A 22696-nucleotide genomic window follows, 5' to 3' on the forward strand; every position below is an offset into this window, starting at 1 on the left:
CAGCAATCCTAGATGCCTTTGTTGCCAAGGTGGAAGCAGTGCGTGGGAAAACGGGGACTAGAAAGCGCCCCCTCCCACTGCCATTTTCTGGGGACAACTCTGATGCGGAGCCGGGTCCAGCTACGGCTCATGACCCTGGCTCTGAGGTATCTGAGGATGCGTACCGAGATCGGCCGGACAATGATGATGACTCCAGATCCAGGTCAGCACACAATAGGGCTCTGGTAAGTGACCTTATCACCACAGTGTGAGATACTCTAAAAATAGAGGGGTCTACAGAAGCGCCGGTCCCTTTTGGGTTCCGTAAGGCGACCCGCACTGCTAAGGGGTTTCCTTGTGTGTCTTATTTAGACAAACTTTTATACAAGGAGTGGGATAAACCACAGAAGGTTACAAGCTCGTCGGGCTTCCCCGAACGAGGTAGCTCTAGCTGACCAACTAGTACAAGGCCAAAAATTTGTTTGCGAATTAGCCTTGGACACTATTTCTCTGCTGGCCAGGGCTTCAAGTCAGGCGGTGGTGTTACGCCGTCTACTTTGGTTAAAGATCTTCCAAGAAGGCCCTGATGGACTTGCCCGTTAAGGGCGACAGTCTTTTTGGAGCTTCCCTGGATGACATAATTAAAGATGCCACAGGAGGTAAGAGCACGCTGCTCCCACAGTCCAAAAAGGGGAAGGAGCCACGCCGTAGGCAAGGACCCTTCTTCACCACACACAAGCGTTTTTTCCGTCCGCCCAGTGCGGCAGGTTAAAGACCTGAGGCTGATAAGGCACCTGCTCAGGGACAGAGACGTCCCTGGTTTCGCAAACCCAACAAGCCTGCAGACAAAGTTACGTCCGCATGAAGTTTTTCCCCCCACTCCTCTCTCGGGTGGGGGGACGTCTTCGCGAATTTGCGACCTGGTGGACATTTCAGGTCCCCGACCAGTGGGTTTGCGAAGCAGTGTCTTCAGGGTACAAGATAGAATTTCTATCTTGCCCACCAAACAGATTTTTTTTCTCCAACTTCCAGCTACAACCGACTCATCGGGAAGCCATTTTTGGGGCAGTTCAAGACCTGATGAAACGTGGGGTGGTTATTCCTGTCCCAGTACAGGAACGGTTTCAGGGGTTTTACTCAAATCTGTTCATAGTACTAAAGAAGGAGGGCGTTTGCTCAATTCTGGGCCTCAGGGCCCTCAATTGCTTCATGAAGTACAAAGATTCCGGATGAAATCGATTCGCTCTGTCGTCACTGCCCTCCAGCCGGGGGACTTTCTGGCATCCTTGGACATCAGGGATGCCTATTTTACACGTCCCCATATACACAAAGCATCAGATTTCTGCGCTTTGCGGTTGGGGAAGACCACTATCAATTTGTGGCTCTCCCCTTTGGCCTGGCATCGGCACCAAGGGTGTTCAAGGTGCTTGCCCCAATTCCCGCCCTACTAAGACAGCGTGGCATCGCTATCGTGGGCTACTTGGACGACCTTCTTCCGAGGGCTGCTTCGGCCTCAGAATTGGAGGTGAGCATGTCTAATAACCTGTCGGACCCTCCGACACTTTGGTTGGGTACTGAACATTCAAAAGTCAGTAATGGTACCGACTCAACGCCTAGTATATCTGGGGTTGATTCTGGAATCCTCAGAGGCAAAGGTTTTTTTCCCTGTGGAAAAGTTGCAGACCCTTCAGGCTGCGGTGCGGCAGCTGACATCCCAGAAATGGTCGTCACTCTGCTTTTTCATGCGAGTCCTGGGCCTCATGGTGGCCTCCTTTTGAGGCGGTACCATATGCACAATCTCACAAGAGCGCTACAGAAGGAAATTCTGTCCAGATGGGACAAGTGCCCATCATCCCTGGATTATCAGATCCGGGTGAGCCACCTGGTCAGGACCTCCCTTGTTTGGTGGCTGACCTCACAGGCACTTTTGCCGTGAAGTCGTTCCTTCCCTTTCACTGGATATCAAAGGTTTAAAGTAGAGGTTGACCGATATATCGGCCGATATTTGGCCATCCGCCGCCCCGATTTCCAAATATCGGCATCGGCCAGAGAAAAACCCATATCGGTCGACCTCTAGTTCTAAGTACAAAGAAGTAGAAAAAAAATCTCCGCTTTTCTTCGTACAACATTGATCAAACATTTTAGTGAAAACTGAAACGCAGTCCAGTCGATTACACTAAGAGTACAATAAGACAAATTAATCTAGACAAAAACCAGTGCAAAGGCTGACCAGGGTCTACCAGCGCAGTAATGAGGAAAAAATAATAAATAAAGCAAAAACAAATAATAAAGGAAAAGATCAGAGAGAGAAGAAGGTCAGAAAGAAAGAGGGGAAGGGGGGGGGGGGGAGGCGGAAGAGCCCCAGCTCCGCACCCGAACATATCACTCGGAAATAAGAAGCTACATAGTGATCATCTTGGGATCATTCGTAGTTTCATTTTATCTTGCGCTAATGCGGTTAACCTTTCATTCAACATTAACCAGGTAAGTTTACTTTTAAATTGCTTGAATGTCAGTGCAGCTGACCTCCAATTTCTGGCTATGGTAATTTTTGCGGAAATGAATATAAAAGAAGGCTCCCTCCGCCCTACCACCCAGTAAGGCTTGCATTGCCGATTTCCTTAAATTAATCTGAGTGAGTGTATAAAGAAAATTATAAATTTGAATCCAAAACCTAACCTTAGGGCATGTCCACCATATATGATGGGCCGTACCGATTTGGCCACAACCTCTGAAACACTTGGGGGATGCTTCTGACACAAAGTTGGCTAACCTAGCTGGCACCATATACCATCGAAATAGGACCTTATAGTTCGCTTCTATTATCGAAGTGTTAATGAGTGATCAAGAAGCTGTCTCCGCCAACATGTGCCATTCATTCAAATCTAGGGTTTCCTGGAGATCTTTTTCCCATTGGATCATGTAGTTCAGCTTTGTCGGCTCCCCCATCAACATCATGTAAATAGAAGATATGACTCTTCATCTTATCGTATTGGGAGCACAAACGTTCCTTAGGTGTCGGTATCGGTAGGTCGGTCTTACGGGCCAAGGTTCGTATAAAATTAGAAATCTGAGTATACCTGTAGCTCTCTATCGAAGGCATATCATACTTCTCAGTCATGGTCTGTTTAGTCAACATACCCCTATGGTCATAAAAGTCAGCTATGCGCAGTAAACCCTTATTAGTCCACCAGTCAAACGCAAGGGGGGTGAGGCCCGGGGTGAATGCCTGTTTTCAATAATGGTGCCAGAGGAGAATGGGGAGATCTCGAGACTCTGTCCCATCATTTCAGCGAAAAAGATAATGAAGGGCAAAATATCAACGGTCTCTTTAAGTGGCAGCCACATAATGTGAGAGATGGGTCTGGGGCGACAAAAGTATGATTCCATGATCATCCAGATGGCCGGGGTGTGCCGGGATTGGAATCTAGCAAGTTGCGCTAACTGAGCAGCGTAGAAATATTTTTGTAAGTCCGGCAAACCAAGTCCACCTATTCGTTTTGGCGTATAAAGAGTACTCCTATTCATCCTAGGCCTCTTGTTTCTCCAAATATACTGGAGGAGTTTTCTTTGGAAATTTTTTACATCATTACGAGCTGCTGGTACTGGTAATGTGCAAAATAAATACAATAATCTAGGTAAAATATTTATTTATTTTTATAGAGTGTAGTCTGCCGAACCACAATGGAGGGTGAATCTGCCACTTCGCTAAATCTTCAGTTAGTCTTTTTTTTGTATAATCAACTTTATTGACAATTTTACATATAACACATACAAGACACGTCCAACAACCATGGTGAAGGCAAGGGAAAACTGCGACCACGCAGGGTCGTATAAGCACCAATATCCCAAGGGGATCATTTGAACAGACAAAACATAAACAAATAGTGCTAGTTCAGCGAGCACCAAACAGGGGGCTCGTATTCTTCACCAAATCAGGGGGAAATGCAAGGTCTTAGTGAGCCATGTAATGGCGAACAGTCATGAGGGTGTAGGCAATATTTGTAGCATTGAGGTTCATCTGCGGACGGCCCCCCCACCCAAAGGCGGGCCCAGCGGCCGCCCCCAGAGGATGTTGGAACTCATGGGCCCCCGGTCTACGGCCGGGGCAGGGGGGGGGCACAACAGCCTCCATCAAACCACCCCCCGCCTCCGCCCGCACACCGAGGCATCAAATGCGGCAATTGAGGCCCTCGTACGAGACCATCAGTGTCCCTATAGAACCAAGGGACAGTCCCGCGAGTCCTGAGGCTCCTTATAGCTATTTCAGCTCCTGACCATTCGTTCAGTTTCCGGATCGTTATTGCAGTAGCCAATATAACAAAAAACATACAATTGAGGGCAGAGGAGAGAGAGTGGGAACAGTGTTAGGGATGGAAAAGAGGGAAAGAAGAAGGGGGGTGAAAAACAGACATTGAAAGTCCAGGTGTACCTGCAATCCAATAGGGGGCTGCGCACTTCTCCACACCGAGCACGGCACGCCAAGGTAAATCCAATCGGGTGTCCCATACCCGTGTGTGTGGCCAACTATAGGGAAACAATGTTATCTCCTAGGTGTTCATCAGCCTGCGGGCTTTAAGGGAGGGATCTGATAGTTCTAGTAAAGCAGTATCTAGGCTGGACGGGACAAAGGTAGGGTCAGAAGTGTAGTCCGACCAGGGAGCCCATATGTTGTTGAACCGCACCATTCTCATCGCATGAACCGGTCGTGTGTACAGGGCCTACGTCTCCAGGGGGAGGGTTTAGATTTAGTCCAGAGGCCCGTAATGGAAAGTTTAATCGGGGAGTGGTCCGACCAAGGAGTATTCAATATCTTAACTGAGGTTATGTATGGGAGTAAGGCAGTACGCACCAAAAGGTGATCAATCCTAGAATACGTGTGATGGACCTGTAAATGATAGGTGTAATCTCTAACTGTGTGGTTTATTTTCCCGCCAGGCGTCAATCAGGCCATGGAAATTAAATAGGCGCGCTATCCTGCTACTACCAGTCGGTGGTCGCTTTAGTGTCGGTCTGGTAGGGTCTGATTTGTCCATGATGCGGTCTAGAGGAATATTATGGTCACCCCCTATTATTATGTGTCCCTGGGCTTATTATGTATCCTAAAGAATTCTGTCTGCCCTGTATTCGGGGCATAATCTAATATAAAAGAGACCTCTTGTTCATGAAAACGTCCCACTGCCATAAGATATATCTACCTCCCTTGTCCTTAATAATTGTGATTGGGGTAAAAGGTGTCCGTTTAGAAAAACAGCCACCCTTCCCTTTTTTTTCCGCTCCCCCCCGCAAGGAAAAATTGTGGATATTTTACAATGAGATATCGGAGCGCGGATGTCTTTGAAAAATTAGTCTGATGTGGCAAGAGGACATCAGCTTTCTGTTTAGAATAAAACTGAAAAGCTTTGGTTCGTTTGACAGGAGAGTTAAACCCGTGGACATTGTGGCTCACAATTGAGTAGTCAGTGGAATATGATTTAGCCATCGTGGTAGGGCAGAGCACTCTTACCTTGTATGATCCGACAAGTGGTGAGGGTTGTCAGGGCGAGGACCAACCGTCCCTTGGACCTTCCGGTCCAGTCACAACGCAGTGGGTGCAGGCCTGAGGCTCGTAGGAAGGGAGGGGGAAAGATAAGATAAGAAAACATTAGGAACATAGTGACAGACATAGAAAAGACATTGGTCGGCCTAAGGCCTAAAAGTCCATGCTTAAGTTCCCTAAACAAAAAAAGTGTAAAGGTACAGGGAATAACCCCAACCACACATAAAGTCCGGTCCATTATGTGCGAGGGTACCATCCTCCAAGGAGGGTGAGTAGTCTCGCTATCAGGTGGCATGCATAACCACCCCGACCCAAATAACCAGAATAATTCTCGTAAGCAGGTCAGGCGGAGTCCAACTAGTAACCTCAGCAGGTAACCAATATAACACGTCTGCAAGTATCAAGTATCTGAAAGTCCCCCCGGTTGGCGACCCCAGGGCAGGAAGGTTCCCCTTTGGTTGTTCCTGCCCCGGGGTCCACCCATCAAAGGGGAGCCCCTCCAACCTCCAGTCAAAGGGCCCCCACTCCCCACATAGGTAGGCCAAAAATACCTACTCTACTAAGGTCCCGGTGGGGCACCATGTCAACTATAAAAGGCGATTTGCACTAGGAAAAAAAAAAAGGAAAAATTATAAAAAAGAAAAAACTTTGCAAATATCAAAAATAGAATAAAGAAACTGTTCATACAGCCTATACAGGCCAATCAAGTTGACATTGAAAGAGCCCAGAACAGTCATCCTTATCCGAACTACAAAAAAAAAAACCCAAAAGGGTTAATGGACAGTTCTCCAGGTCAGATCTTCCGGTGATTATTTCTGGCTTGGGAACGCTTGCCATCCTGCCAAAGCGGAGAAAGAGGACGAGAATCGGGGTGCGGTGAGGACTGTGACGGAGAGTCCCGGGAGATGATGCCGAGATTCAGCAGAAGATCCTCGCCTGCTTGGAACGTGGAGAATGAGTGGGTTCTCCCCTTGTAAGTGAATGAAAGCTTGAATGGAAAAGCCCAACGGTATTTAATCTGTTTGTCCATCAGCTGCTGCAGAAGTGGACGCAGATTCCTGCGTTTCTGTACTGTCGAGGGTGCCAAATCAGTAAAGCGTTGAATAGGCGTGCCATGCAATGACAGGTCCTGTCTGTTCCGGGCTGCAAACATCAGCTTCTCTTTTATGCGATAATAATGTGGCTTGACAATAACGTCACTTGGGAGTCCATCAGACCTCGGAGCTGCCAGAGCTCGATGAATGCAGTCAATTTCCATTTGATGGGCAGCAATGTCCGGAATCAGTTCACGCATTATTTCTTTCATGGCCCCTTCTAGGTCAGTGTGCGTTTCTGGAAGGTGGCGAATGCGTATATTATACCTACATGAGCGGTTCTCCAAATCTTTAATTTTTGTGTAGGCCTCCTCCAACCTATCTTGAATGTCTGTGATGATGGTAGCATTCTGATTGACCTTCTTAATAGTACTGTCCACCTTTGTCTCTATCATCTCAAATCGTTCGCCCAGGCAGTGAATATTTTTTTTGAGGTCAGTTGTTATGAGCATGCAGGCCTTAGAAAGTTCTTGTTGGAGCATAGTAGAAAATCGTGCTAGCAGCACTGCGTCAGGGGAATAATGAGGAAGCTGGGATAGGGGGGACCCTGCATCTCCTGGCTAGGCTGGCTGAACAGGGCTTCAGTTAAATCAGCCATGTTTCTGTCCATGGAGGATGCCGGTAAATGAGTCCTGCCTGTCGGCATAGAGAGCAGGGGGATGAGATAATAAACCAGACTCGCCCCGCTGATCAGGCTCCAGGTATCCAGAGGATTGGGATGAGAACGGGTCCCCATAGTGTCCTGGGTGATCCAGCTTGTCCCCCTTCAGTGCTGTGCCTCCAAGTTTAGCCGCCGTGCTGCCTCGTGTATCAGGACGTCTGGCCGTCATATTGGATTGTGCTGGGGAAGGCCCCGGTCCTCTCTTTGCCTTAGGCTGTTTTCGCTGTCCCCTCTTCGGCTGTCCCTGCGCCCTCCGGTTCATAACCGTGTAAGGGCTTAGACTGTCCTAGTGCCGGTGATCTAACAATATGGTTCCTGTAAGGACTGCGCAGGCGATCCTTGCGGATGGAAATCGCCGAACCTCCAGGGCGACGTGGAATTTGAGGTAAGTTGCCTTTCGGCCTCCTGGCTCTTTTTTTTTTTAACATCCTCCAATCCACGGGGATGTTAAGGAATGAGCCTGGATGCCGGCCGAGGTTCAGAGATTTCCGTTGGCAAGGATTGCGCCTGCGCAGTCTTTACATGAACCATCTCGATAGGGGAACCATACTGACAAGTAACTGGCTCTCGGGCTCCGTTACCTGCGCTGTCGTTAGCTGTAGAGGGACGGGGTGCCGGAAGCTCAGTCAGATCACGACCTCATCCGAGATCCCGCGCATGCGCACTTTTAGACAGGATCCTTTATATTTACCAAAGGTGACCTCTGAATTTCACAGGTCACACGGGATTGTCCTCCCCTCCTTTTGTGAGAATCCCAAAAATGACAAAGAGGCTAGGTTTCATTTATTAGACATCAGAAGATGTCTTCTAGTCTATTTAGATAGATAGAGAGAGTGAGTGAGTGAGTTCAGGAGATCAAGTCATTTTGGTAATTACTTTCTCCTGCCAAAAGAAAGGGCTTCAAGCCTCTAAGCCTACGATAGTCACGTGAATTAAACAGACTATTGCAGTAGCTTATGAACAGTCAGGAAAATCTGTTCCAGCCCACGTTAAAGCTCACTCAACGAAATCTCTGTCAACCTCCTGGGCAGAGAGGGCAGGCGCTTTGATTGATCAAATCTGCAGAACAGCAACTTGGACGAGCCAAAATACTTTCCTGAGGCACTACAGAGTGGAGCTGTTGTCCCCTCAGGACTTGGCGTCTGGCAGGAAGTACTACAGGCAATGATCCCACCCTAAGGTAGGCCTGAACTTCTTGCTCATCGTCTCAGGTGTGCCGTCCTGGAAGATGACTGGAGAAAAGTACCAGTTACACTTACCGGTAACGGATTTTCTAGGAAATCTTCCAGGACGGCAGGCCTACTTCCCACCCTTAAATGTTAGTGATGTTTGTATTCACAGAAGGTACCCTCTGACACTGGTGTGGTCTATACTTTGTCATAACTGAGGGACAGAGGGAAGGGTGGGGCCTTTTAAACTCTGTTGTTGATTGTGTTTCCTGTCAGGTGGGACCGTCATCTCAGGTGTGCCGTCCTGGAAGATTTCCTAGAAAATCCGTTACCGGTAAGTGTAACTGGTACTTCATTTAGTTCATTGACAAACACATCACCCGCCCCTGGAGTTTTTTATACTTCTGATACTGCTTGTTGCATAACTAAAGACCTATGGCAGAGAGCGGGGTGTATATCACCTAGGATTGCCCATGGTCGTAGCCAAGTCTTTTTTCTGCCTAGTGTCCTACTCCTCTAGAGGGCGATTTTAACCCTGTTTTTCTGTCTGTCAATGAACTCAGAGAAACGGATTTTATGGCAAGTCAAAAATCTTATATACCGTACTTTCCGGCAATTAAGACTACCTTTGCATCTAAAATAATGCCCCAAATGTCAGGGGTTGTCTTATACACCCGGGTACCTGTGTGTCAGACTGTGGTCATCCATTATTCAAAAGCCGCGCCTCCTTCTAAGGCTGTTCCGTGATAGGCGGAACACCAATTTTCCCAGCAGAGCCTCTGTTCAGTGTTCCGCCTATCACGGATGCCTTCTCATCCTCGGCCTCGGACGAGAGGACATCCGTGATAGGTGGAACACAGAACAGAGGCTCTGCTGGGAAAATTGGTGTTCCGCCTATCACGGAACAGCCTTAGAAGGAGGCGCGGCTTTTGAATAATGTATGGCCGCCGTCTGTACGCTGCAAACAGGAGAAGGTAGGGAGATCGTCGAGGCAGGGAATGGAATGGCACAGTGAGGCATGTAATAATGGCACAGTGAGGCATGTATAATGGCACAGTGAGGGGTCGTCTTATACGGTGAGAGTATATCCCAAAACCAACATTTTAGCTGGAAAATTAAGGGGGTCGTCTTATACGCCGGCAAATACAGTATATTTTTCTCCCCCCAAGAAATTGTGTTTGAAAACGCCCATCATTTTATTCTATAGGGCCTTGGTTAAAAATATATATATATTATCATTTTCTTGCAAAATAAGTTGATTTTTATTTGTATGTGAGAAGTGTCAGCATTGGTCTGGTATTGAAGTGGTTAAAAAAAATTAGGTGCCAGAACTATGCAACCATCAGAAAAGAGAGCTTGTTAAATCCGGTAGAATAAGGTTACTGTAAAGTTGTAGAACAACCTTTTACCTTTTTTAGTGTCTCCTATACAGCTACACTTTCTTCTAGGGCCCTTTGAGGCGATGCAGGTGTACAATAAAACACAGCTTAAGAAATTGCGCTTCTTTTTTTGGAAACTTGGATTTCTTAAAAAAAAAAAAAAAAGGGGGCAAACAAACCTTTTCACATAATCAATTCTAATGCAAGAAGATGGCAAGGGGCCTGCATGTAATTTGCCCACCATTAAATGCCTTCTCCACTAATCTCCTTTTACCGGTTTCCGTGTTCTGCATGGGCCATCCATTTATTTTATTTTTTTAATCCCTGCAACTTGAGCATACTAGTGCAGTAGTATAGACTCTGTAAATTGCATTTTCAGTCTTAAATTCCTTCCACAACATAGTGAGACCGGAGAACATCTTCAGGCAGTGCACAGTGGAATACGCTGTTTCAGAACCCCTGCTCAAAATAGAACCTTTGATTACAGTGCTGCAAAAGAACAATGCAAGAACCTCCCCGGTTGGAACCTATAAAAAAGCTGTTTTGCTCAATTTGACTTGAGGACATTTTCAAAATTTACTTTATTAGGGAGAGTAGTACCTTCTGTCAAATCTTCATGTGGTACTAAAAATTGGTTCACATTAAATACATGGAAAATGCTGTTTTTATCTAAAATATCGGGTTGTATAAAAAGTATATATATATTCAAGACTGCCAGTTATAAAGACAGAGTAGTAATTCAACAAAGTACCTTTTAGGTGGTGTGTAGAAGCTCAGAAACTGTATGCTGGAAACGGAAGATATTGTGAATTTGAACTACCTGTACTTTACACAAGTAAATGTTGAGATGAATATAGATAGACTTTATTGTCCATTGTATACATACAACATTTTTCCGGGTACTCTTTACAGCAGCAATAAAACATTTCTCAACAAAACCACACATATATACTCCTAGCACATTCACACGTATCTATTTAAATCTATCAAAATATAAAATCTTATTTAAAAATAAAAAAATATATATATTTTTTTTATTTGGATGGGATTATGGACAATACAGTCCTAGGGGGGGGAAAAAAACACTTCCATACAGGGCACTTATACACCCTCCCGCCCAGACCAATTTTCAGCTTTCAGCGCTGTTGCACTTTGAATGACAATTGGGCGGTCATGCTACACTGTACCCAAACTAAATTTTTGAACATTTTGTTCCCACAAATAGAGCTTTCTTTTGGTGGTATTTGATCACCCCTGGGATTTTTATTTTCTGTAAAAAAAAAATGACCGAAAATGTTGAAAAAGTTTTGTTTCTGTTATAAAACATTGTAAATAAGTACGTTTTCTCCTTTACTGATGAGCACTGATGGTACTGCACTGACGGGCACTGATAAGGCGTCACTGATGGGCACCGCTGAGGTGGCACTGATGTGATGGCATTGATGGGTACTAATATGCGGCACTGATGGGTGGCACGGATAGGCACTGATAGGCAGCACGAATGGGGCACTGATAGGCAGCATGGATGGGCACTGATAGGTGGCACTAATTTATGTGTTGTACTAATGGATGCCAATCAGTGCCAAACAATGCCTGCCAATCAGTAATGCCCATTGTGGGCACTGGCATCCATTGTGGGCACTGATTGGCATCCTTTTTTTGTGATTGTCATCCCTGGTGGTCTAGGGTGGCATACCTGTGGTCCAGTGTGGGCATCCTCGGGGGGGGGGGGGGCTGCGCTGATAATCGATCAGCGCAAACCCCCCCCTGTCAGAGGAGCAGCCGATCGGCTCTCCTCTCCTTGCGTCAGACGAGTAGAGGAGAGTGAAGAAAAGCCGATTACCGGCTTTTCCTGTTTACATTGTGATCAGCCGTGATGGGACACGGCTGATCACGTGGTAAAGAGTCTACGTCTGAGACTCTTTCCCTAGATCGGTGTTGCGGGGTGTCAGACTGACACCCTGCAACAACGATCGCAGCGATGCGCGCCCCCGGGGGCGCGCAGCGGCTCAATATCCTGATGACGTCCTATGACGTCCAGTCAGGATATTCAAACCACGTTGCCAACGTCAATTTGCAATGGGCGGGTGGCAAGTGGTTAATCAATTAGTGTGAGTTTTAAGTGTCCCTATATCTTTTCCCTGATGGCAATGGGACAAGCACACTGTGACCTGGGTGGGTTGGATCAATACTAATGGCTTTTGCCTGCTTTTTTATTTGGCTGGCATATGCTGTGTGCAAATTCGGTAGCTCTGTTCCTATGGTCCGCTGTGCTGTTTTCACCACATGAGACAGGCACTTCTTATCCTCTGCCCTGCAGCTGGCATAACACACTACAGCGCAGTGGAGAAAAATACTCTCAATGGTACACTGATAGAAATTGACCAGAAGCCTTAAGGGCAATCCAACCCGCTTCAGTCTCCGAAGGAAAAAGGTGACAGCTTAAAGCGTTTGTTACCCCAGCACTTAATATTCCTGATACGTGTTTGCTGAACCATGTACTGGTATGAGAAAGTATCTTGTTCTTTGCTTCCTTTGTGTGAAATCCCTGGTGTTTCTGACAGTCCCTATACTTTCCTCGTAAACTCTGACCTTACTAAGCAGTAGAGCACACCGTGGTCAGTTCTCCAGCCATGCAAGGAACTCCTCCAATGATCAGACTTGTCCTGACACACCCGCACTGCACAACCATTCACTGGGGAAGTTCAGTGTACTGCTGCTGCTTCTCCTCCTCCCCCAGCTCTTTAGCAGCTGAGGGCAGAGGGAATGTGACCACTTATAAAAAGGGATTTTTATTTTATTTTATTTTTAATATGTTTACAAAAATGTTTTGCCTTTCATTTTGATTTTAAACTGCACTGGTTGTTTTACAAGGTGATCGTTTACAATCGCTTTAATTTTAACAGATTTCTGTATCAGCTATAAAGCTTTCTTTGTAAAATTACCGTAAATGTGTCTAAATTGTGTGTGGCAATGTAACCAAAGGCTATAGTTTTTTCAAGCAAATTTTAGTCCTGGGCGCTCAGTCCATTTTGGCTAAAGAACACAAGCATTCTTTCAGCCATTGTTAGTCTTCAGTATTTCTCCTGCTATGAAGCCTTTTCATGTTGCAGAATGTACATGAACAATTTCAAACAGGATATCTAAGAGTCAAAGCAGAGCCGTGCTCCAAAATGTGCCAATAACTAAGAGATTAAAAATTGTCGCCTCTGAAGCAGTGATCTAGTACTACACAGACCCTTACAATATATTGCAGAGAATTAGTCTCCAAGCTTGCAAGTTTATCTTATGGCTTAACATGCATTAAGGAGCATGTAAACTTATCCCCAAACAACCTTCAAGTGACAGTAATAAATTGGTAACTCAGTCATCATCTAAAACCAAAACATGTCTGCATCTGTTTAATATTACTGATTTCATATCTAGGTGAAGTAAGCTCTTGGGCTCTTACACGCCATTCCCACGACTGTAAACTGTCATTTGCATGTGCTGCGGTCACAGCAAGGTGAAAAACTAGCCGTTTACATGCTCTAATTTCAGTTTACTGGCTTTGAATAAATTCATTTTTTACTTTAAGTATTTAAGTCATATTAAGATGTAAATGTTTCTGATATTTAATGATCTTGGTGATGTTGGATGTTTTAAGTTTGAGTGAGAACCATCTTTTGAAAGTGTATACCGTGTTGGTTCCACATTGGGGATTAAGATGCCCTCATAATTAAGTATCCTAGTAAATTTTAGTATAAAGGCATTTTTAAATTTATATTTTTGTGTTTTTGGCTTTTACATTTTAGAGTAGTTGTAAACCTCAGACATGAAATATGAACTAAGCGTATCCCTTTTGTCATGTACATGCCCCAATTAGGAGCACTAAGTGACATTTTTGTCTGCTACTTCATTCCTTTATCAACATGAGTCACTTCTGACAAGTTTTTTCCTGACATCAAGAGAAAAATGGTGACGGAAGCATCCCCAGATTGACAGCCTCGGCTCTGTTCCTGTGAGCTGTGTGGAGGGGGGCGTGTCTCTTCCCTCCAATCAGTTCTCAGAGCGCTCCTCGCTGAGCTCTGCAGAGTGTAACTTCAGCTTTCCTCACCCTTTTTTTCTGAACTCTGACAAGCTTAAAAATTCAGCACTTTAAATGGATGTAGAGAAGACAGCAAATAGACAGGTACAACTTACAGTGCCTTTGAAAAAGTGTTCATACCCCTTGAAAGTTTCCACATGTCATGTTACAACCAAAAATTTATTTTATTGGGATTTTATGTGATGGACCAACACAAAGTGTCACATATGTGAAGTGAAAGAAAAATGATAAATTGTTTTAAATATTTTTTTTAAATAAATATCTGAAAAGTGTGGCATGCATTTGTTTTCAGGTACTTTGTAGAATCAACTTTCACTGCAATTACAGCTGCAAGTTTTTTTGAGAATGTTTTTACCAGCTTTGTACATCTAGAGAGTGACATGTTTGTTTGCCCATTCTCATTTGCAAAATAGCTCAAGTTCTGTCAGATTGGATGGAGAGCATCTGTGAACATCAATTTTCAAGTCTTGCCACAGATTCTCAATTGAATTTAGTTCTGGACTTTGACTGGGCCATTCTAACACATGAATATGCTTTTATATATTCTAAACTAGGGCTGTTACTGATCAAAATTTTTGTGTTCGATTAGTCGATTTTTTTTTTAATCGATTAATCGACTAATTTTGATTAATTATAACGCACATACAGATCCAACTACTTTTAGCCGATCTCCTTACAGGCTGATTCCCAGTGCCTCTACCAAAAACTGGAAAAATGGATAGCAGGATACAAAAAACACACAAAGGCAACGCTCGATGGGAATAGCATTAAAACTTTTATAGTCTTATAGTAGGTAACAAAATAAATATTGCACTGGAGATAAAATCGATGTAGCTACATAAACTGTAAAAATGGTGCGAGTAATACCAAAAGCAGTAACAAAAGCAGTCATAAAAACATGTAGCCAAGTATGATACTGGTATAAAAATGTGTACAACGATGCCACTGCTGAATCCAGATGAGGAGAGGTTAACATCAGTCTGTCGGCATGTAGATGCCCCGTGAAGGGAACGATCACAACTCCCAGTGGATGGCTGTAGAATCCCAGGTTGATAGAGGGAAGTGATAGAGGAAAGTGTAACAGCCCTTGCGTGTGGCAGATAGTAAGGTCCCGCCAGCATGCAGATATGAAGGCACAGCAAAGGAGCCCTTCAGATGGACACTGCAAGCCCCGCCGGTGTCCGTGACGTCATCGGATCTCCGACGGAACTCCCTGAAGGCCCAGAAGCCAGCGGAGAGGTGAGTACCAATTAAAATTTTGATCGATCAAAAAAATTAAAGATTAATCGATGAATTAATAGTTAATTTCCTCAGCCCTATTCTAAACCATTCCATTGTCGCGTTGGCTGTATGTTTAGGGTCGTTGTCCTGCTGGTGTGTGCACCTCCACTCCAGTCTCAAGTCTTTTGCAGTCTCTAATAGGTTTTTTTCCAAACTTGCCCTGAATTTAGCTCCATCCATCTTCCCATCAACTCTGACCAGCTTCCCTGTCCCTGCTGGAAAAAAAGCATCCTCACAACATGATGCTGCCACCACAATGTTTCATAGTGTGAATGGCGTGTTCACGGTGATGTGCAGTGTTAACACATTAACACATAGCGTTTTGCTTTTAGGCCAAAAAAGTTAAAATTTTGGTCTCGTCTGACCAGAGCACCTTCTTCCACTTGTTTTCTGTGTCCCCCACATGGCTTCTCACAAACTGCATAAAGGCCAGATTTGTGGAGTGCTGGACTAATAGTTGTCCTTTGGACAGATTCTCCCATCTGAGCTGTGGATCACTGCAGCTCCTCCAGAGTTATCATGGGCCTCTTCGCTTCTTCTTCGATTAATGCTCTCCTTGTGTCGGTTTAGGTGGACGGCCATGTCTTGGTAGGTGTGCAGTTGTGCCATGCTCTTCATTTTCAGATGATGGATTGAACCGTGCTGCTTGAGATGTTAAAAGTTTTGGATTTTTTTTTTTTTTTTAATAACCTAACCCTGCTTTAAACTTCTCTATAACTTTATCCCTGACCTGTTGGGTGTGTTCCTTTGCCTTCATGATGCGGTTTGTTCACTAAGGTTCTCTAACAAGGGACAGAGAGCTTCACAGAACAGCTGTATTTATACTGAAATTAAATTACACACAGGTGGACTCCATTTACTAATTGGGTTACTTCTGAAGGCAATTGGTTCCACTAGATTTTAGTTGGGGGGGGTATCAGAGATAAAGGGACTGAATACAAATGCACACCACACTTTTCAGATATTTATTTGTGAAAACCATTTATAATTTTTCCTTCCATTTCACAATTATGCGCCACTTTGTGTTGGTCTATCACATACAATCTCATTAAAATACATTAGATGTTTTTAGTTTTAACTTGACAAAAATGTGGAAAATTTAAGGCGTATGAATACTTTTTCAAGCACTGTATGCAGAAAGATTTGTTTTGTCTGTGTCACCTGAGGATGGTCTGTTCACTGGCTATATTTAAGGGTTTACAGTCACTTTTGTTTAAATCAGGTTTGTGTTTAGGAAAATGGTAAGTGTGTGTATGTAAATATGGTGTCTGCTATTCTCACTAGCTTTCAAAAAAATAAATGTAAGTAAGCAATGGTAAGTGGGAGAACTACCTAATGGGATTGTACACCATTTTCTCTGATCGCTCTCTACCCAAAACAATTCTGAATTTTAAGTGGAGGTCTATTTTAGATGAAACACAAATGCTAGCATTTATCTTAGCTTGCATATACAAAATTATGTGAAGATCATGCATAATTTAATGTAAAGGTAATATTTAATTAATTAAAAACGACATTTTTTATCCTAGGGTTGCCAGTCTTGAAGCATGTGTTGACTCCACGAGTGAAGGCGACTCATGTAACAATTGACACCATGCAGGACTACCTTGATGCCGTTTATGATGTCACTGTTGCATATGAAGCAACTACCACGCAGAGTGGCCAACGGAAAGAAGCACCATCAATGACTGGTGAGGCTATTTACTGTTGCCTATGTGGCAGATATTTTTCATTGGTTTGGACATTAGCCCCAACCTTGTCATTCTTGATTAACAGATATATTATAATGTATGTACAACCTTAAAGTAAACCTGTACTCAAACATCACTCAAATATTTGCTATGATGGGAACATTTTAAAATGTCAATGGCACCTACGCAGGCCCAAGAAAAAAATATCTGCACACTTACTGTGCTAAAACACTCCTTTTTCTAGGGCTGGGGTAAGGTAATAATGGGGAAAGATTGCGTGCAGGCAAAGAACTGGTAATACTGGTGACTAGAGCTTTGCTGGGTACACCATCCATGCTTCCGGTGTTCTTTAAGAAGATTTGTATAGTTGCTTAAAGCAGAGCTCCAGCCTCTTTGGTCATTTTATTTTTTAAAAGGCACCCCCCCTGTGATTCTCGTTGGTTGTACAATATAATTAAGCTACTGCTGTAGGTGTAATGCTTCTTACTTATCAATATGTCATTATCTACTGGATCCCAGAAGGCAAGCAGCGACCATTGATGATGTAGGCATACAAAGCCCATTCCTATTTTCTTCAGAGATTCCGAGCAGCTGGCCTGCGCAGTAATGACACTGCGCAGCACTGCGTGTTGTTTACAGGTTGCCATAACAATGGCGGCATCGGCAAAATTCCCTGCCCCATTATGGCAACCTGTCAATCGACACAGAACTTTCTGTCTCAAAACACTGCGAGATTTCACAGTTGGCTGTCCCTGAGACTTCTGGGACAGATGTCACCGATATCCCAGGAGTCCTAGGGAATCACCTAATGATCAAATTGCCTAGGTAGCTAGAACAAGAAGTGCAGACTGCACAGATTAAAATTGGGTATTTAACAATAATAAAAAAACGTTGCATACTGTTCTGCAGGTGGGTGTTGTCTTGCAAACATCGTTAATTTCTTTGAATAAAACATTTTAGTCGACTAACTTAATACCATTTTATTAGACTAAAATGCTCCTAAAACTAAAATGTAATTTTAGTCAAGACTGAGACTAAAACTAAATTGAAATTTGATGTCAAAATTAACACTGGTCTGTAGTGCAGGTTCATACCTCAATAGCATAAATTAATAACATTTTTTACTCCTGCAGTATATGAGTTTGGAAATTGTAGAGAAATGCTTAAATAACGCATTACAATTTAACTACACTTACTCAATTTTTAGATGACTAAAACAATTGCAGAAGACAAATATGGGACTAAAATTAAAATGCCATTTTAGTCCGAAGACTAAAACTAAATCAAAATTTTCTGCAAAAATTAACACTGCTTGCAAGGATCATAAAATAATGTGTGGAACTCTGCTTTTAGTGTTTTTTTTATAATATACCTGGGTATCATATGATCATAGCTGGTTAGGTGATGCAAGCCTAAAGCATTTTCATACAAGTGTGTAAATATTGCTCCTCAAAGCCTGAGGACATGTCTGCAGGATCTGACACATTGCACCCGTGATCTCTTCTTTTTTTTTTTTTTTTTTTCTGCCAAAAATATATGAATTCTTTTTTGTGCCTTCAACCAAATTTCTCAGGTGTGAAAAAAATATTTTAGTCAAGACTGTATTTAAAATTTTTAGAGAAAATAAAGTGGTTGTAAACCCTTTACAACCACTTTTACCTATAGGTAAGCTTAGATTAAGGCTTACCTGTAGGTGCTCGAAATATCTCCTAAACCTCCAGGGTTTAGGAGATGGTATTTACAGAAATGACAGGCGCCTACGTGAACGACGCAGGCGCCGTAGACAACAGTGCAGGCGCACTTTAGCAAAAGCGATCGTGCGCATGCGCGGAAGTAACGTCATTGCGGCTCCAGCCAATCGCGGGAGCCGTGATACCCAGACGTAACCCCCCGGAAAGATATCGGCCGCCCGAGCGGTGTACGAGGACTTCGATCGGAGGTGAGCATTACATAATGAGCTAGTATGCTATGCATACTAGCTCATTATGCCTTTTGTCTTGCAGGGTTTTTTTTTAGGTTTTACTTCCTCTTTATCCGAATTGTCAAATGACCAAAAATAATGAGTGTCTTACTACTACCTGATATACAATTTTTACATAATTTTTTTTAGAAAATATTTGACATGCTTTAATTTGTAGCAAAAGAACGGGAGAGGAAATTCTTCACCCGTTTGGGCATTCTTCGGTGTAGGCCAAGGTGACCATATTAAAGAAATAGTAAAGGTTCTTCCTTTTTTTATTTTTTTTGACAAACATGTCATACTTGCCTTCACTGAGCAGTTCGTTTTGCACAGAGTTGCCCCCGAATGCTGTCTTCTGGGGTCCCCTGGCAGCTCTCGTGGCTCCTCCCCACATCAGATAACCCCCCTAGGAGAAGCTCTCTCTTGGGGGGGGGGGTTACCTTGCGGGTGCGCCCCTGTGTCCAGCATTTAGCGTTCATAGCCGCCTAATGCAGAACTCGGCCCGGCGCCCGTGTCATTGGATTTGATAGCGGGAGCCAATGGCTTCTATCAATCTGTCCAATCAAAAAAACGAGAACCCCCGGGCAGAGAGACCACGCGTCCTCACCGTGGGACATTCCCGGGCTGGGATGCATTAAGGTGAAAAAACACGAGGGTTTACAACCCCTTTAAGTTCTCTGGCTGTTTGGCATATTCCACATTTTTTGCAACATTTAGTTTAAATATATACCGTATTTTCCGGCGTATAAGACGACTTTCTGGATGCAAAAAAATGCATCTAAAGTCGGGGGTCGTCTTATACGCCGGTTACGGTCTCCGTGCTGCGAGAGCGTCAATGATTTAAAAGACGCTCGTTCTCCTCAGAGTGTTCTGTGATAGGTGGAACACAAATCTTCCCAGCAGCGCCTCTGTTCTGTGTTATTCCTATCACAGATGCCTTCTCATCCTCGGACGAGATGAGAAGACGTCCGTGATAGGCGGAACACAGAACAGAGGCGCTGCTGGGAAATTTTGTGTTCCGCCTAACGCAGGACAGTCTGAGGAGAAGGCGCGTCTTTTAAATCATTGACGCTCGCAGCACGGAGACTTTCACCGCACCGCACCATTCAGAAAAAAAGTGAGTGATGGCAGTTTGCAGTGATTGCACTGATTGCACTGGGGGGCAAGTTCAGGCACAGGGAGGGGGCAAGTTCAGGCACAGAGAGGGGCAAGTAATGTAATGACACAGTGAGATTTGAAAAAGCCTGTTTCTGTCGGTGGTTCTGGCTACCCCTCAGCTTCTCGAAAGACTAGTAAGAAGGGGGTAGTCTTATACAGTGAGTATATCCCAAAACCAACATTTTTCCTGGAAAATTAGGGGGTCGTCTTATACGCCCAGTCGTCTTATACGCCGGAAAATACGGTACGTTTTTAATGTCTCTCCACACCTAAGAGCTTTTGTAGTCTAACCCTAACCTATTTTACTATTGGTGCAGATGGAGCTTTAATTTGATAGCAGATTTGTATGCATGTTATCAAGAAAAAAAAGGAAGATTTAGAAATAAATAGGATTCACTGTAACTTTTCCATAATTCCCCCTCAAGTAGAATCAAAATCTGGATAAAAGGGATATTGCATACAAGTGTGTGTGTGTGTGTGTGTGTGTGTGTGTGTGTGCTTTTTTTTCTTTCTGCCAAGTAAGGTAGCTAATGGCAGAAGTGTTAGGTTCAAAGCAAAAGTACAATTTTTATTTAGGAGCATGTTCTCCCTTTTTGACATTGCATTGTAACATACAGGAATAAATACATCTGTTTGCGCAAATGATTTGATATGATAAAGGTAGGCTAGCATGGACATAAATTAGTACGATGTACTTTTCACATCTGAATCCAACTCCTGTGCTGGCTTAGCCCTCGTTCACACTGAACATGCCTTTTAAAATCGTGCTTTTGAAATGATTTCATCTGAACTCTCACGATTTCAAAGCCGCATTTCAGTCTGATTTCGGGGGCGACGACAAAGACATTGGTGCGGCTTCATGCACAGATGTCTATTGAAGTCGCCAAAAGTAGTGCAGGAACTACTTTTGGAAATCGGTGCTGCACCGCAAAATCAGTGTCGCACCAATTAGGAAGCCAGGCACCAGCGATCGCTTGTGACAGCAAGAACCGGAATCTGTGTGTGACATCCGACGCTCCATAGAGAAGTATGGAGCGGCCATACAGGTCCGCCGACAAATGACAGGTGGACCTGAACGGTCCGACCGTGTGAAAGGGACCTAAAAGATAGTGTGTGTGTGTGTGTGTGTGTGTGTGTGTGTGTGTTTTTTTCTTTTTTTATATAATTGTTGCTCTTTTGTTTATAGCACAAAAAATAACCGCATAGGGGATAAAATACCACCAAAAGAAAGCTCTATTTGTGGGGAAAATAAGGACGTAAATTATGTTTGGTTACAGCGTTGCACGACCGTGCAGTTGTCGGTTAAAGTGACAGTGCTGTATCGCAAAAATGGCCTGGTCTGGAAGGGGGATAATTCTTCCGGGGCTGAAGTCGTTAAAGTAGAATAAGAGCGCTTCTGACTGAAGTCTTCTGCTTTAAAAAAAAAATCAATTGGGGAGGGAGACAGGGGAGTCAAAGGCTTTTTGCCTTTTCTAAAGACCTATAGTTCTTGTCGGGTGATCACATCTTTCATCATTAGGTGGGAATTTTTATTGGTGGAATTCAATTTTTCCTTGGACTTCATCTTTTACTCTTATTACCTGCATACAGTTCTATGACAGTTTAGATTAGGTCTCTTGGTCTTCTGCAGCACTGATTTATTGCAGTACATGAAAATTCCCATTTATGTTCTATAGCATAAGTAATTTTTTTTTTTTTTTTTTTTACAAAAACTCCTTTCTATAATCTGTTCTAAATCCTTTACTGAAATTGTATAAATAGGGATTCTAAATAAGACGCATCACTGTTTGTTTTAGTGCCAAGGAAAATTCTAGGATTAATACATGACATTAATTTTCCTGAGAATTATTAGCTCTTTTAAACTGCCATATAAAAATATTGTCTGTTAACTGTGTGCAGATTATTTTTCTGTCCAACAAAATGACTGGATAAATGTTTCATTGCCAATATGTCTAGTTATTTGAGTTTAGGCTTCGTTTTATTGATGTGTTGAAAAGTATTTGATATATTGAAAAATGTTATATGCAAGAAAGGTCTGGGAATTATTTTGTTTGTTAGTTATGCTTAATAAAGTCCCCAAATAAAAAACATCTGAATTAACTGTATTTAAATGCTGAGAGTGCCATTGTCGTGAAGTGGTCTGTCTTTTAGTTTGTATGTACCCTTTCCTTGCCCTGTCTCCCTTTTTCTTTACTTTCCTCACATTAATCCAAAGCTTGGCCATACACTGCAAATGTTGACCAGTTGCTGATGAACCGGACAAAAGTTGCTTCATGGGTAACCTTATTGGGCCCCCTCCCTCTACATCCTTTGCACAATTTGAAGGAGCCAAATGGAAATTTGTCAGCCTTACGGCTGCTGCATCCAATCAGATACAGTTACTGGGTTTTTCTGACAGCCAGTAGTGTCTGCACTGTCAGGCAGATTTGCCACGCATCCAACCAATGCTCGCAGCAAGTGGCTGTGAGTGCTGCTTCGTGTATTCTGAAGGGGCAGTGGGCAAGGAGGGGATATCCACTTCCAAAATGCAACAGTATGGCGGGGAAGATCTGTGCACCAACCACACAGCTGGGTTTAAACGTTTAAATAAAACCTAGTTTGTACCAGGCTTTAGTCAAAAAGACAAATTGCAGGTTGAGTTTCCCCTGCAGTAATCTGCAGATTACTCTTTGATCTTTTTTTCAGGACTGGGAAATAT

At 43.6% G+C, this 22696-nt stretch overlaps 1 protein-coding gene across 1 annotated transcript in view; it reads left to right on the forward strand.

Moving 5' to 3' along the window:
- The window catches only part of AGPAT5 (1-acylglycerol-3-phosphate O-acyltransferase 5), a 93031-nt gene that overhangs the window by 46259 nt on the left and 24076 nt on the right, over positions 1-22696 (forward strand). The window contains exon 6 of the mRNA XM_040349816.1: positions 16719-16880. Within this exon, the coding sequence (XP_040205750.1) occupies positions 16719-16880 (162 nt within the window). The remainder of the gene's footprint in view (positions 1-16718; positions 16881-22696) is intronic.

This window comes from Rana temporaria, chromosome 4, assembly GCF_905171775.1.
Source record: "Rana temporaria chromosome 4, aRanTem1.1, whole genome shotgun sequence".
In the NCBI taxonomy this organism is placed as follows: domain Eukaryota; kingdom Metazoa; phylum Chordata; class Amphibia; order Anura; family Ranidae; genus Rana; species Rana temporaria.